The sequence below is a fragment of the Piliocolobus tephrosceles genome, chromosome 8, assembly GCF_002776525.5.
Source record: "Piliocolobus tephrosceles isolate RC106 chromosome 8, ASM277652v3, whole genome shotgun sequence".
NCBI lineage: Eukaryota > Metazoa > Chordata > Mammalia > Primates > Cercopithecidae > Piliocolobus > Piliocolobus tephrosceles.
The window spans coordinates 45,850,397-45,866,995 of NC_045441.1; the positions used below are offsets into that span (position 1 = coordinate 45,850,397).

At 37.4% G+C, this 16,599-nt stretch overlaps 1 protein-coding gene across 1 annotated transcript in view; it reads left to right on the forward strand.

Moving 5' to 3' along the window:
- The window catches only part of LOC111529389 (zinc finger protein 273), a 33,787-nt gene extending 19,084 nt beyond the window's left edge, over positions 1-14,703 (forward strand). The window contains exon 4 of the mRNA XM_031936024.1: positions 13,075-14,703. Coding sequence (XP_031791884.1) covers positions 13,075-14,459 — 1,385 coding nt within the window. The 3' untranslated portion in view covers positions 14,460-14,703. The remainder of the gene's footprint in view (positions 1-13,074) is intronic.
- The last annotated feature ends 1,896 nt before the right edge of the window (positions 14,704-16,599 follow it).

The window sequence follows — 16,599 nt, forward strand, 5'->3', positions numbered from 1 at the left end:
GTTTAAACAGGTTTTCACGTACTAGTTGTGGTTTTTAAAAGATAAGATCATATGATTTACAACAGCAACAGCAACTTATTTGTCCTCAATTTCAATGGCTATTTTTCTTTCTTTTTTTTTTTTTGGAGATGGCGTCTGCTCTGTTTCCCAGGCTGGAGTGCAGTGGTGCTATCTAGGCTCTCTGCAAGCTCTGCCTCCCGGGTTCACACCATTCTCCTGCCTCAGCCTCCCGAGTAGCTGGGACTACAGGCGCCTACCACCACGCCCGGCTAATTTTTTGTATTTTTAGTAGAGACAGGGTTTCACCATGTTAGCCAGGATGGTCTCCATCTAGTGATCTACCCGCCTCGGCCTCCCAGAGTGCTGGGATTATAGGTGTGAGCCACCGCGCCCAGTCTCTCTTTTTTTTTTTTTTAAACTAATTCTTCTAATACATACTTCCAGTGCTATGTTAAAATAGAAGCAATTGACAATGGCACAATATAGTTTTGCATTGATGTCTGTGAATTTGAAGAAACAAACACCTCTTTAAGTTTTTATAACCTGGTTTCAGGGGGTAAAGATCTCTTTATGTTGGCCCCCAGAGTGATGGGTTGCCCTCTGGGTTTGTAGTGAAGAGGTAGCTTGCTCACAAGGATGCTGGATCTGCTCTAGGGTCCACCTTTAGTTGACTGTTACAAGGAGCTTGGGTAGTTGTAATTCCCATTATATTTTTGGACAGACTGAATCTTTCAGGACTTTGCTTTGTGGGGAATACACCAGGGCAGGTTTTTGCAGTTGGGTCTATATATGGTGGGCCTTTTATTAGGATATGGGTGAGTATGGATTTCACTGAGTACCAGAGAGGATTTTCCCAGGTCACTGTGTGGATTTCTATGTAGGCAGAACTGGCCATGAGCTGTAGCTCAGGGAGCTGGAACTGAGTCATTGAACTGCCTCAGGGACCATAGTAAAACCCAAGGTCTGCAGGCCTCTCCACATGGCTATAAATGTGTGTCTTCCTCCAACCTCTGGAAGGGCAGGACCTCTCCCAGAATGTGGCTGGGAGGAGTTTGGGATCATTACAGAGTAAGTTCAGAATTCTCAGTGAGACCAAGTTGGGTGGGCCATTTCATGGTCTGCAGCCAAGAACAGGGGTCCTGTAATTTGCCTCCTGAATGAGGGCCTGCCTCCTGGAAAAAACACTCCTCAATCTTGGACTTTAGCAGAATTTCATAACTTCCTCCCTGGATCTCAAAGATTGTTTAAAGGAGTTTATTTTGAAGATGGAGTGTTGCTACATAACCCAGGCTGGTCTTAAAATTCCTGCCTGAAGCGATTCTCCAACCTTAATGTACCATGTAGCTGTCCTTACAGATGTGAGCCATGATGCCTGATTCTCTCATAGAGGCATTTTTTTCAGGGATGGCTGACAAATTTTCTTGTTGTGAGGGGATAAACGAATAGGGCACCTTTTATTTTTGCATCTTACTAATGTCACTCTCCCTATATAGTTTACTTTCTATGTGCTAGTTCAAATTTTTTCTGTTATTTTATATTTCTTTTTTTTTTTCTTTTCTTTGAGATAGAATTTTTAGCTCTTGTGCCCCAGGCTGGAGTGCAATGACATGATACAGCTCACTCAACCTCTGCTTCCTGGGTTTAAGCGATTCTCCTGCCTCAGCCTCCTGAGTAGCTGGGATTCAGGCACCTGCCACCATGCCCAGTGTACTTTTAGTAGAGATGAGGTTTCACCACTGTGGTCAGGCTGGTCTCGAACTCCTGACCTCGTGATCCACCTGCCTTGGCCTCCCAAAGTGCTGGGATTACAGGTATGAGCCACCACGCCTGGCTGATAAATTCTTTTTTAATGGTACATCAATGTTGCATACCATAGTTTATGAGTAAACATTTTCTATTATTGTTGCCATTCCAGATTAGTGTTATTTTATTGTAGGTTTCTTAATATCAGTGTATTGTGTTTTTTGTTTTTTACTTACATATAATTTTAGACAATTTGCAATTCTGTTTGTATACTTTAAGACAATGTGAGGTTTAATTAAGAGATAAGTTAGTCATGTCTATCACAATCAGATTATATATATGTGTGTTATTGTCTATAAATATGACCTCAATTTTGGTCATGGCTTATCTTGTATATATTCTTTCTTAGATGATTTTCAATGGTTGTTTTATCTAAGTGAGTAGTCATGGAAGTAGTCTTCTTTTCACCATGTGTTTTTAACAATGTGTATTTTTGTTGTTGTTGTTGTTGTTTTGAGATGGAGTCTCGCTTTGTCACCCAGGCTGGAGTGCAGTGGCGCAATCTCGGCTCACTGCAAGCTCCGCCTCCCGGATTCATGCCATTCTCCTGCCTCAGCTTCCAGAGTAGCTGGGACTACAGGCACCCACTACCACACTCGGCTAATTTTTTTGTATTTTTAGTAGAGACGAGGTTTCACTGTGTTAGCCAGGATGGTCTTGATCTCCTGACCTCGTGATCTGTTGCCTTGGCCTCCCAAAGTGCTGGGATTACAGGTGTGAGACACTGCACCTGGCCTGAATATATGTTTTCCTTATGTAAGAAAAACACTTTTGTTATTTGAAGGTAATTTTTGGAAAGATTTATAATTGTGTATTTTTTCAGTTTTTCTTTTAAAAAACTAATTCTTGTAAAAACACATAACATAAAATTTGCTATCTTAAATCTATTTAAGTGTACGTTTCAGGGCCAGGTATGGTGGGGGCTCACATACCTGGCCCTGATTTTGAAATCCCAGGATTTTGAAAGGCCAAAACAGAAAGATCACTTGAACCCAAATGTTTGAGACCACCCTGGGCAACATATGAAGACGCCCTCTCTACAAATAATTTTTATTAATAGTCAGGCATGGTGGTGTGCACCTATGGTCCCAGCTACTAGAGAGATTGAGAGGGGAGGATAACTTGAGCCTTAGAGTTTGATGTTGCATTGAGCCAAAATTGTGTACTCCAATTTGGATGACAGAGTGAGACCCTGTCTCAAAGAAGAATAAAAAAAAAGCTGTACATTTCAGACATGTAAAGTATATTCACATTGTTATGTTAAAAACTTCTAGAAATTTTATATTTTGTAAAACCGAAACTCAATACCCATTAAGTAACAACTGTTCATTTTACTCTCTTTGGCCCTTGACAAACACCCTTCAACTTCCTGTTTTGATCAGTGTGACTACTATCTCATATAAGTGGAATCATATAGTATCCATCATTTTGTCACTGGCTTATTTCAGGAGACAATATTCTCAAAGTTTATCTTAAAATGTGACATGATTTTCTTTTTAAGGCTCAATAATATTCCATTGTATGTATATGTTACATTTTTTGATGTCTTCAAGGAACATCTGGGTTGCTTCAGCCTTTTGGGTTTTGTGAATAGTGGTACAACAAACATGAAAGTTCAAATATGTCTTTCAGGTCCTGTGTTGCATGTTTTGGATACAGATTCATAAATAGGATTGTTGTATTTGATGATTATTTCATTTTTAATTATCTGAGGAACATTTATAAGAGTTTTAAATAATGGCTGCATCTGGTTTTTCACCAACAATGAATGTGGGTTTTATTTTCCAATAAAAATGATTAAGATTCGATGTTTTTAAAAATTAGTAGTGGCCATTCTGTTGGATGTGAGATGATTTTATTTTTTATTGTGATTTTTATGCATTTCTCTATAAATTAGTAATTTTGTGTGTCCTTTCAAACACTTTTTCCCATTTGTGTGTGTGTGTGTGTGTGTGTGTGTGTGTGTGTTTGAAATGGACTGTATTGCCCAGGCTGAAGTGCAGTGGCATGATCTCAGCTCATTGCAACCTCCAGCCTTCCCGGGTTCAACCGGTTCTCCTGCTTCAGCCTTCCGAGTAACTGGAATTACAGGTGTGCGCCACCACACCTGGCTAATTTTTGTATTTTTAGTAAAGACGGGGTTTCACCATGTTAGCCAGTCTAGTCTTGAGCTACTGACCTTCAATAACCCTCCTGCCTCAGGCTCCCAAAGTGCTGGGATTACAAGCACTAGTCACCGTGCCTGGCTTGTGTATCTTTGATGAAAATATCATTAAATTATTTATCCATTTCTAAATCAAGTTATTCAACTTTATTTTTCCGTTTTAAGAGTTGTTTATATATTCTGAATATTAACTCGCATCACATGTGATTTGCAAATGTTATCACCCATTTAGTAAGAGGCATTGTCACGTTATTGAATGTTTTCTTTGATGTGCAAAAGTTTTGAAATATAGTGTAAACTTTTTTATTCTTTATGTTTGTTGCTTATGCATTTAATGTCATGTCTAAGAGAATGTTGCCAAGACCAATGTCATGTCTTTGCCCTATATTTTTTTCTAAGTATCTTTTTTTTTTTTTTTTTTTTGAGATGGAGTCTTGCTCTGTCACCTAGACTGGAGTGCAGTGGCATGATCTCAGCTCACTGCACCCTCCACCTCCCAGGTTCAAGCAATTTTCCTGCCTCAGCCTCTTAAGTAGGTAGGATTACAGACATGCACCACCATACCCGGCTAATTTTTGTATTTTTAGTAGAGACGGGGTTTCATCATGTTGGCCAGGCTGGTCTCAAACTCCTGATCTGATCCTCCCACCTTGGCCTCCCAAAGTGCTGGGATTACAGGCATGAGCTACCGCACCTGACCAATTTTCTAAGTATCTTATTTAAAATATTTTTCATATATGGTTCAAGGAAATAATCCAATCTTCTGTTATCAGTGTGGAGGTCCAGTTTTCAACATTATATTTTGAAGAGAATATCTTTTCTCTATTGTGCTCATGACAACTTTGTGGAAGATCATTTGATCATATACAGAAGAGTTCATTTTTGAGTTCCCTGTTCTGTTCTTTCATTTGTTTATCTGTTTTTGCGTCGGTACCATGCTGTTTTGATTATTGTATCTTTTAATATGTTTTGAAATCAGAAAGTATAATGCCTGTTTGTTCTTTTTCATGGATATTTGACTATAGTTCGTAATCAAAATTTAACAATATTTCTGTAAAATCTGTGCTATTGGGATTTTTTTGTAGAAATTATATTGAATTTGTATGTTCAGGCTGGAGTGCTGTGGCACAATTTTGGCTTACTGCAACCTCTGCTTCTCAGATTCAAGCGATTCTCATGCCTCAGCCTCCTGATTAGCTGGGATTACAGGTTCACACTATCACACCTGGCTAATTTTTGTATTATTTTTAGTAGAGACTGGGTTTCACCATGTTGGCCAGGCTGGTCTCAAACTCTTGATCTCAGATGATCCACCCACCTCGACCTCCCAAAGTGCTGGGATTACAGGCGTGAGCTACTGTGCCTGGCCGATATTTTTTTAAAAATTTAATGTTTTGACCCCTGAGCAAAAATACGTTGAAGAGTATTTTATTTTCATATATTTTAAGATTTGCCAGTTTTACTTTTAATTCCTAGTATCATTCATTTTTGGTCAGAAAACACACAGTGTATAATTTTGGTCCTCTATACTTGTTGTTTTGAGACAGGATCTTAATCTGTCATCCCGGCTGGAGTGCAGTGGGCATGATTTTCACTGGCTGCAGCCTCAGCCTCCTTGGCTCAAGTGATCCTTTTACCTCAGGCTTTTGAGTAGTTGGGGAACTACAGACATGCATTACCATGTCTGGTTAATTTTTTAAATTATTTGTAGGGGCAAGGACTCTCTAGGTTGTGCACGCTGGTCTCAAAACACATGATTCTTTCACCTTGATCTCCCAAAGCATTGAGATTATAGGCATGAGCCACTGCACCTGGCTGGTATTCTCTTTTTTTGATCTGAGATGGAGTCTCGCTCTGTCACCCAGGCTGGAGTGCTGTGGCTCAATCTTGGCTCACTGCAAGCTCCGCCTCCCAGGTTCACACCATTCTCTTGCCTCAGCCTCCCAAGTAGCTGGGACTACAGGCGCCAACCACCACACCCCACACCCGGCTATTTTTTTTAATATATTTTTAGTAGAGATGGGGTTTCACTGTGTTAGCCAGGATGGTCTCTATCTCCTGACCTCATGATCCGCCCGCCTCGGCCTCCTAAAGTGCTGGAATTACAGGCGTGAGCCACTGTGCCCGGCCATGGTATTCTTAAATTAAATGAGTTGATATGTGTCCTAACAGAATATACCAGGTGTAAATAAAAATATTGTGTAATCTCTTGCATTTGACTGGTAAATTTTCTGCATGTCTGTTAAGCCTAGTTGATCTATAATATGGTTTGAATGTCCATGTTCTCCAAACATCATGCTGCAATGTAATCCTCAATGTTGGGTAATGGGAACTGATGAGAGTTATTTTGGTCATGAGGCAAAATTTCTCATGAATAGCTTGGCACCATCCTCTTGGTAATCAGAAAGCTTACACTTTATTAATTCAAATGAAAGCTGGTTCATTAAAAGAACCTGGCTCCTTCACCTCACACTTGCTCTCTCACCATGTGATATGTCCACTCTTTGCCTTTCATCGTGATTGTAAGCTTCCTGAGACCCTCACCAGAAGCAGATGCCGGCACACACTTCTTGTATAGTCTGCTAAACGGTGAGCCAAGTAAACCTTGTTTTCTTTATAAATTATCCCCTCTCAGATATTCCTCTATATGCAAAATGATTAATACGGTCTATAAAGTCTAAGTTTTCTTTTTTTTTTTTTTTTTTTTTGAGATGGAGTCTTGCTCTGTTACCCAGGCTGGAGTGCAGTGATGCAGTCTTGGCTCACTGTAACCTCTTCCTCCTGGGTTCAAGCGATTCTCCTTCCTCAGCCTCTCAAGTAGTTGGATTACAGGTGCCCACCACCACACCCAGCTAATTTTTGTATTTTTATTAGAGATGGGGTTTTGCCATGTTGGTCAGGCTGGTCTCAAACTTCTGACCTCAGGTGATCTGCCTGTCTCAGCCTCATAAAGTGTTGGGATTACAGGCATAAGCTACCACACCTGGCCTTAAGTTTTCTTTGTTTTATTAATTTATTGGAATTTTATATTTTTGAAAATGGGGTCTTGAAGTCTACAATTATTATATTGGTATGTATTTCCTGCTTCACTTTTGTCGGTAATTGCTATATATATATTGGAGCCCTGATGTTATACGTACATACACAGATAGATATAATAGTTATGAATTCCTGGTAAATTGACCTATTTTACCATTATGTAATATCAATCTTTGCCTCATGCTAATGCTTTTTTTTTTCTTTCTTTTTCTTTTTTTGAGACAGAGTCTTGCTCTCTTGCCCAGGCTGGAGTGCAATGGCACGATCTTGGCTCACTGTAATCTCCATCTCCCAGTTTCAAGTCATTCTTCCACCTCGGCCTCCCAAGTAACTGGGATTACAGGCACTCCCCCACCATCATGCCTGGCTAATTTTTGTAGTTTTGTAGAGATAGGGTTTCACCATGTTGACCAGGCTGGTCTCGAACTCCTGACCTCAGGTGACCCACCCACCTCGGCCTCTCAAAGTGCTGGGATTACAGGTGTGAACCACCATGCCCAACCACTAATACTTACAGTGTATTGTGTCAAATGATTATGACCACCTCACCCAATTGTGGTTACTATTTTCACAGAATACAGATATTTTCCAATCTGTGACTTTCAACCTATTTGACTCAATGCTAAAATGAGTCTCTTGTAGGCAGCATATTTTATGCTTTTTTCTTAAGCCACTCTGGCATTCTATTTCCTTTTTTTTTTCTTTTAATAATTGTATTTATTTATTTATTTTCAAGATAGGGTCTCATTCTGTCAACTATGCTGGTTTGCAGTGGTATGATCTTGGCTCACTGCAGCCTCAACCTTCCAAACTCAGATGATTCTATCATTTCAGTCTCTCAAGTATCTGGGTTACAAGTACGTACCATGACACCCAGTTAGTTTCTTTGTTTTTGTTTTTTTGTTTTTTTTTTCCCTGAGACAGAGTCTCACTCTGTCGCTCAGGCTGAAGTGCAGTGGCACGATCTCGGCTCACTGCAACCTCTGCCTCCCAGGTTCAAGTGATTCTCCTGCCTCAGCCTCCTGGGTAGCTGGGATTAGAGCCACTAATTTTTGTATTTTTAGTAGAGATGGGGTTTCATCATGTTGGCCGGGCTGGTCTTGAACTCCTGACCTCAAGTGATCCTCCTGCCTCAGCCTCCCAAAGTGCTGGATGGATTACAGGTGTGAGCCACCATGCCTGGCTAATTTCTTTGTATTATTTGTAGAGACAGGGCTTTGCCATGTTACCCAGGCTGGTCTCAAATTCCTGGGATCAAGAGATTAGTCCATGTCACACCTGTAATCCCAGCACTTTGGGAGGCCAAGGCAGGTAGATTACATGAGGTCAGTAGTTCGAGACTAGCCTGGCCAACATGGTGAAACCCTGTCTCTACTAAAAATACAAAACATTCACCAGGTGTGGTAGTGCATGCCTGTAATCCCAGCTTCTCTGGAGGCTGAGGCATGAGAATCACTTGAGCTGAGGATGTGGAGGCTGCAGTGAGCCGAGATGGTGCCACTGCACTCCAGTCTGGGTGAAAGAGCAAGACTGTCTCAAAATTTAAAAAAAAAAAAAAAAATCACAAAATTTACAATAAATATTCTTAAATATTCACTTGAGTCATAATTATGCAACATTTTACTAAAAGGCTTTTATCTTGCAAAACTAAGTCTCAACACATATTAAACAACTACCAATTTTTCCCATTTTCATGGCACTTTTCAAACACCAGTCTTTTTCTTCTAGGAGTGTAACTGCATCATATATCTCAACAATCTCTGTCTTTGTATGGCTGGCTCATTTTATTTTGCATAATGTCATCAAAATTTATCTTTATAGTTGTTAGACTATCTTCTGCTTTTTGAAAACTGAATGACAGTCCAGTTTTTTTGTTGTTGTTGTTGTTTGTTTTGTGTGTGTGTGTGTGTTTTGTTTTGTTTTTTATAATACAGATTCTCACTCTGTCACCCAAATTGGAGTACAGTGGTGTGATCTTGGGTCACTGCAACCTCTGCCCCTCGGGATTCAAGCGATTCTACTGCCTTAGCCTCCCAAGTAGCTGGGATTATAGGCGAGTGCCATCATGCCCAGCTAAAATTTGTATTTTTAGTAGAGTCGGGGTTTCACCATGTTAGCCAGGCTGGTCTCGAACTCCTGACCTCATGTGATCTGCCCTCCTCAGCCTCCCAAAGTGCTAGGATTACAGGCATGAGCCACAGTGCCCAGCCAAGTATTTTTATGTTTCAGATCGTACCTACTGAATGATTTGGTGACAGAAACTTGTTTTGCTTTTACCTATTGGCTTTCAGTAGCAATGGTATAATAATTACGGGTATGAAAATGACTCTTCATATGACCGTATATATATGTGCTAGATTCTATTTTGTCTACTTTTTTTTAACCTTTATACTTGTAGCAAATTGTTTTAATTCTGTAGCTTTGTAATATGTTTTAAAATCAGAAACTATAATGCTTCCAACATTGTTCCTGTTTTTGAAGATTGTTAGGTACTTTATTGTCCCTTGAGATTCCATATACTTTAAGGGTTGCTGTTTTTATGTCTTCAAAAATGCAATGAGAAATTGGGAAAACATTGTATTAAATCTTGCATATTGAGCAGTATAGACATCTTCACAATATTTCAACTTTTGAACAAAAGAATGCTAAAGAATTTGGTTTAATTTCTACATATTTGTAAACTTGTTAGCTTTTAATATTATTGTTTTATGTTGTCATTCTATTTTTGTTATGGAAAGTAATCCATAAAATTTCAGTTCTAAAATACTTTTTAAGACTTTTTTGACTTATTTGGTGGCCTATCGAGAAGAAAGTTGTATGAGCTATCGATAATGGTGTGTATCTTAATGTTGTTGAGTTTTGTATACCTATGTTAGGAATATTTGTTTTATACTGCCTTCAGGTCCTCTGTTCTCTTACTAATATTCTGTCTTGTTTTATTCTTATTATAGAAAATGGGATATTAAAATATTCTATAATTGTTCTCTATGTGTTTCTTCAATTCTGTTGATATTTGCTTTATATATTTGGAACCCTAATGTGAGACACACACATACGCACACACATACACACGCAAATTTGTCATAGGTTCCCATGAATCTATTATTGTTTAATGTCCTTATTTGTCTCTTTGGAGTTTTGACTTTAAAGTACATTTTATAAAATATGACAGTTACTTAAGATGTAGCTTGTGTAATACTGTTTTGATGTCTGCTGCTCTCGTTTTGTTAATATTTGCATGGAATGTCTACTTCCATCTTGCCACTTTCAGTCTTTTTATTATTAGATCTTTTCTGACTCTTATAGAAAGGCAAGTTGGATCTTGATTTTTCTTTTCTTTTTTTTTTTCAGCGGGAATCTTGTTCTGTTACCCAGGCTAGAGTAGTGTGGTGGTACCATCTCAGCTCATTGCAACCTCTGCCTCCCAGGTTCAAGCAATTCTCCTGCCTCAGCCTCCCAAGTAGCTGGGATTACAGGTGTCCGCCACCATGTCTGGCTCATTTTTGTATTTTTAGAAGAGACGGGGTTTCACCATATTGGTCACGCTTGTCTCAAACTCCTGACCTAAGGTGATCCACCACCTCAGCCTTCCAAAGTGCTGGGATTACAGGCATGAGCCACCGTGCCTGACCGATTTTTCAGTTTTTAAAATAAATCCCTTTATTAAATGTATGTCTCTTGATTGGAAAGTTAATTATATATATTCAAATAATTTTCTGAAGGAGAAAGTCTTATAATGGCATTTTATTAGTTGTTTTATTTGATTCTTGTATCTTTGTCCCTCATTTTTCTTTGTCTTCCTTTGATGCTTTCATTTCTTTCTTATTTGTGTATCCATACAGATATTTTTGGGGGTAACTTGGGGATTACATAAAACCTCTAAAAGATACAACAATATAGTTTAACCTGGTAAAAAAATTAACTTCAGTTGCATACAAAGTTTTTTTGTTTTGTTTTGTTTTTTGAGACAGAGTCTCACTCTGTTGCTGAGGCTGGAGTGCAGTGACGCAATCTCGGCTTACCACAACCTCCGTTTCCCAGGTTCAAACAATTCTGCTTCAGCCTCCTAAGTAGCTGGGACTACAGGCGTGTGCCACCATGCCTGGCTAATTTTTGTGTTTTTTTAGTAGACACAGGGTTTCACTATGTTGGCCAGGTTGGTCTCGAACTCTTGACCTTGTGATTCACCTGCCTTGGCCTCCCAAAGTGCTGGAATTACAGGCATGAGCTACCATGCTTGGCCGCATACAAGGTTTTTTCCTTGTTACATCTGTCCTCAACATTGTTATTGATGGTGCTAATTGTATCTTTTTATGTTGTGTGTTCATTAACAGTTGTTTATAATAGTTTCTATGCTTTTATCTTTCAAGTTCTAGAGAATAATTAAAAATGTGTACTGCACCATTATGATAATGCTAAGGAATAGTATTTTTGTGTATGTGCATATCTCTCCCAGAAAGTTATGTATTTTCATATGATTATCTGTTGTTTTCTTGCATCATGTTATTTTCAGTGGAAATAACTCCTTTTCACCATCTTTGATATGTAGGGCAAATGGAGTGCCAATATACTTTTTCAGGATTTGGTTATTTTGGAAGATCTTTTCCTTTTTATCTGGTAGGACAGTTTTGCTGATGGTATTATTCACATTTGGCAGCTTTTTTTTTTTTTTTTTTTTTAAGGACTTGACTATATATCACAGTTTTTTTCTGGCCTGCAAAATTTTCTTGACAAATTCACTGGTTTTCTCATAAGACTATCCTTGTAAATGACACATCACTTTCATCTTGCAGCTCCCAAGATTCTCTTGCCTGTGACTGTTGAAATCGTGCTTATATATGTGTGTGTTATAAATATCTTTGTGTGTATCCTAGTTTGTTGAGCATCTTCATTTTTACATCAGTTTTTCCTACTTTTAAAATTTTTTAGTTTTTTTTTGTAATTTTACCTTAACAATTTGTTTTTGATATTTTTAACACTTGTTTTTATCCTCATATTTCTGATTTTCAATAATTGTCTGTTCCTATTTAATTCATTGAGTATTCAATTTATTTTAAATTTTTAAAATTAATTTTTACAGCTTCATTGTTTAATAGTTGCTTTCAGAAAATTTTATAATGTTTTTGATGAGGCCATGTTGCCTTCATATTTTGTATGCATTATAATTTTTTATTGAGATTTGGACATTCAAAACAAGCTACCCATCACAATCTTTATAATGTATCTTTGTCTTGTCATAGTCTGAGACCAACTGTCTTCGCTAGAGATTTTGGTAGTCTTTCAAACATGTTCTTAAAGTGTGTCTTTTCTGAAATTTTTTGGGTTTTTTAGTTAAAGGAGTTTGTTCATGAGTCAGTTGTCACTTGCTACACCTGTTCCCTGTCTGTGGTACTGCAGTTTCTCTGCTGCTGCAACATTCACCTTGGGTCTCAGTTGACTCAAACTGTCATTCCATAGTATATCACCATTTCTTTTGCATTTTATGTCATGAGAGACAGAAATCAGTGTCTGGAAAGGTCCCTAGAAGTCTGAAATAAATATGTGCGTGCCACTATTTTTCTTCTCTTTTCAAAAAGAAACCAAGAGTTGCAATTTACTTCCTTTTTTTTGAGACAGAGTTTTGCTCTCATCACCCAGGCCGTAGTTCAGTGGCGCGATCTCAGCTCACTGCAGCCTCTACCTTCCTGAGTAGCTGGGATTACAGGCATGCGCCACCACACCTGGCTAATTTTTGTGGTTTTACCAGAGAGGAGGTTTCATCATGTTGGATTATAGGCACGAGCCACTGCACCTGGCCTGCAGTAGACTTTTCTTTTCCTTCTATATGGCTCTTTGCATTGTGCTCACCTTGGGGCACTGCACACACTTAACTCATTTATAAATTTTCCACAAATGTATCTTGGTCAGTATGTTTTGTTACATTGATATGTCTGTGAAGGAATTAGGGCCTGTGGTATTTTGCTATGCCATCTTGCTTATGTAGTTTGTATATTTTTATAGGTTAGATTTGTAAAGTATATTCATCTGAGTCTAGTAAGTGAAGTAATTGTTATTTTTATTTCTTTCAGTTGTGTGTTCTCATTTTGCCCAAGACCTTTGGCCAAAGCAGGGCTTAAAAGATTCTTTTCAAAAAGTGATACTGAGAAGATATGGAAAATATGGACATGAGAATTTACAATTAAGAAAAGACTGTAAAAGTGTGGATGAACATAAGGTGCACAAAAGAGATTATAATGGACTTAAGCAATGTTTGACAACTACCCAGAGCAAAATATTTCAATGTGATAAATATGTTAAAGTTCTTCATAAATTCTCAAATTCAAGTAGACACAAGAAAAGACATACTGGAACGAAACCTTTCAAATGTAAAGAATGTGGCAAATCATGTTGCATACTTTCACAACTAACTCAGCATAAGAAAACTGCTACTAGAGGGAATTTCTACAAATGTAAAACATGTGGAAAAGCCTTTAACCAGTTCTCAAATCTTACTAAACATAAGATAATTCATACTGAAGTGAATCCCTACAAATGTGAAGAATGTGGCAAAGCTTTTAACCAGTCCTTAACTCTTACTAAGCATAAAAAAATTCATACTGAAGAGAAACCTTACAAATGTGAAGATTGTGGCAAAGTCTTTAGTGTATTTTCAATCCTTACTAAACATAAGATAATTCATACAGGAACAAAACCCTACAATTGTGAACAATGTGGCAAAGGCTTTAGTATATTCTCAACCCTTACTAAACATAAGATAATTCATACTGGAGAGAAGCCCTACAAATGCAACGAATGTGGTAAAGCCTTTAACTGGTCCTCAACTCTTACTAAACATAAGAGAATTCATACTGGAGAGAAACCCTACAAATGCAACGAATGTGGTAAAGCCTTTAACCAGTCCTCAACCCTTACTAGACATAAGATAGTTCATACTGGAGAGAAACCCTACAAATGTGAAGAATGTGGTAAAGCCTTTAAACGGTCCACAACTCTTACTAAACATAAGAGAATTTATACTAAAGAGAAACCATACAAATGTGAAGAATGTGGAAAAGCCTTTAGTGTATTCTCAACCCTTACTAAACATAAGATAATTCATACTGGAGCAAAACCCTACAAATGTGAACAATGTGGCAGCGCCTTTAGGGCATTCTCAACCCTTACTGAACATAAGAGAGTTCATACTGGAGAGAAACCTTACAAATGTAATGAATGTGGCAGAGCCTTTAACTGGTCCTCAACTCTTACTAAACATAAGAGAATTCATACTGGAGAGAAACCCTACAAATGTGAAGAATGTGGCAAAGCTTTTAACCGGTCCTCAAACCTTACCCGACATAAGAAAATTCATACTGGACAGAAACCATACAAACCTAAAAGACATGACATTGCTTTTGACAACACCTCAAACTTTTCTAGACATAAAAGAAATCATACTGGTGAGAACTCCTAGAAATGTGAAGAATGTGACAAAGCCTTTAAGTGGTTGTCACACTTGATTGTATATAAGATGATTCATACTGGAGAAGACTCCAAGAAGTGTGACAAATGTGACAAAACAATTCTCATACCGTATTGCACAGGAAAGCATTTATACTTGAGAAAAATTGTATAAAGAATGGAAAAGTCATTAATATCTGCTCATATCTTACTCAACATCAGAAAGTTGGTACTTAATAAAAGCGTTATCAATGAAATTACTGTCAAAAGATCTTTCAGACAATATAAGCCTGTAAAGTGCAGCAGAATATTTTGAAGAGAAATATTAAAAGTATGAAGAGGTTTGTAGTACCTTTGCTTGTATCATAGATCTTACTGTACACATTTTGTACTAGAGAAAAACCCTGAAGCAGTTGTTCAAACTTTGTTCAATACCAGAAAATTTATGTTGGAGAAAAACCCTATGAGTGTAATGAATTTGGAAAAATACTTTTTCAACAACAGCTTAGAAAACATGAGAGGCATTATACTAAAATATATTTTTGCAACTGCAACAGTAAATATGAAATACATGATCCAAAATTAGGTTTATATAAATATCAGAGAATTCACAGTACAGATATCTTAAGATACTGACACTTCAGACATTACACAAAATCAGAGTGCTGAGTACAGAAAGTTATCCAAAACACAAGTTGGTAGGTAACTAATAGTGAAAAAGTTTTTTGCAGAAGTATATTTACATTCAAAGTACACTGTTTTCTTTGGAAAAAATTACAGGTTTTTTGAAAAGTGAATAGTGATGTAATTCAACTCTCAAATCCATGTTTCTTGGTTTTGTTTGGACGGAGTTTCACTCTTGTTGCCCAGGCTGGAGTGCAATGGCATGATCTCAGCTCACTGCAACCTCTGCCTCCTGGGTTCAAGAGATTCTCCTGCCTCAGTCTCCCGAGTAGCTGGGATTACAGGCATGTGCCACCACGCCCGGCTAATTTTGTATTTTTAGTAGAGACAGGGTTTCTCCATGTTGGTCATGCTGCTCTCGAACTCCCGACCTCAGGTGATCTGCCTGCGTCAGCCTCCCAAAATGCTGGGATTACAGGCATGAGCCACCACACCTGGTCCATGCTTTTTCTACATTCCTATTATATTCACATGTGGAAGCATGTGATCAACTGTTGCTGCATCAAAGATATAAGAGATTTTTTTTTATTAGATGGGCATTATTTATGACCTTTTTAATGGAGGAGTAAGAACATTAAAATGAAAGACACATGATGAAAATCTAAGTAGAGAGGCTCTTGTGGTTAACTGATAATATTCAGTCATGCATGAGGTAGGTGTTCAGAGTAATATTCTGCATTATAGTGAAAAATTTTTTAATTTTAGTTAAAATTCAGTATTTTATGAATTGTGCTTTTCATAATAAAATGCAGTACATTTCAAAATTTTTAGATTATGTATGAACTTAGATTTTTAAACATATTTTAACATGTTAAGACTGTTGTGTATTCAGTGAAGCATTTTTATGCCACAAACTTTAACCTGCCCCACCTTACTCAATGGTGTAGGTAAAAGATGATAATAGCAATATACTATTTGGTTACATAGTGGACTAACATCTTTAGTGCCAGTGGCTTTAAACTGCAAAAAATAAGTCAAAGAATATTCCCATAGGTTTTACATTTATATTTTTTCTTATTTAAATTTATTATTCTTATTTTTCATGGGTACATAGTATGTTTTTATATTTATGCCATATATGGCATGTTTTGATACAGGTATATAATATGTAATAATCACATCAGGGTAAATGAGGTATCCATTAATAGCATTTATCCTTTGTATTACAAACTGTTCAGTTCTATTCTTTTATTTTAAAATGTACAACTAAATTGTGGACTACAGGGTTATTTTTATGGTCATAATAAAAATTACAAAAGTATAAATAAGATACATTTCTGAGTCCTGAATATTTTTAAAAATGTGTTATATATTTTTCTTCTAACATGTGGCCTCTGCCTACAAACATATAAAGACTTTTAGTTTTGATTTACATAGAGTTAAATATAGATATAGTTTAAAGATAAATCTCAAGTATAAGAAAATTGTAGAGTAAGTATGCTTGTGTGAGTATGTTTGTACCTATTTTC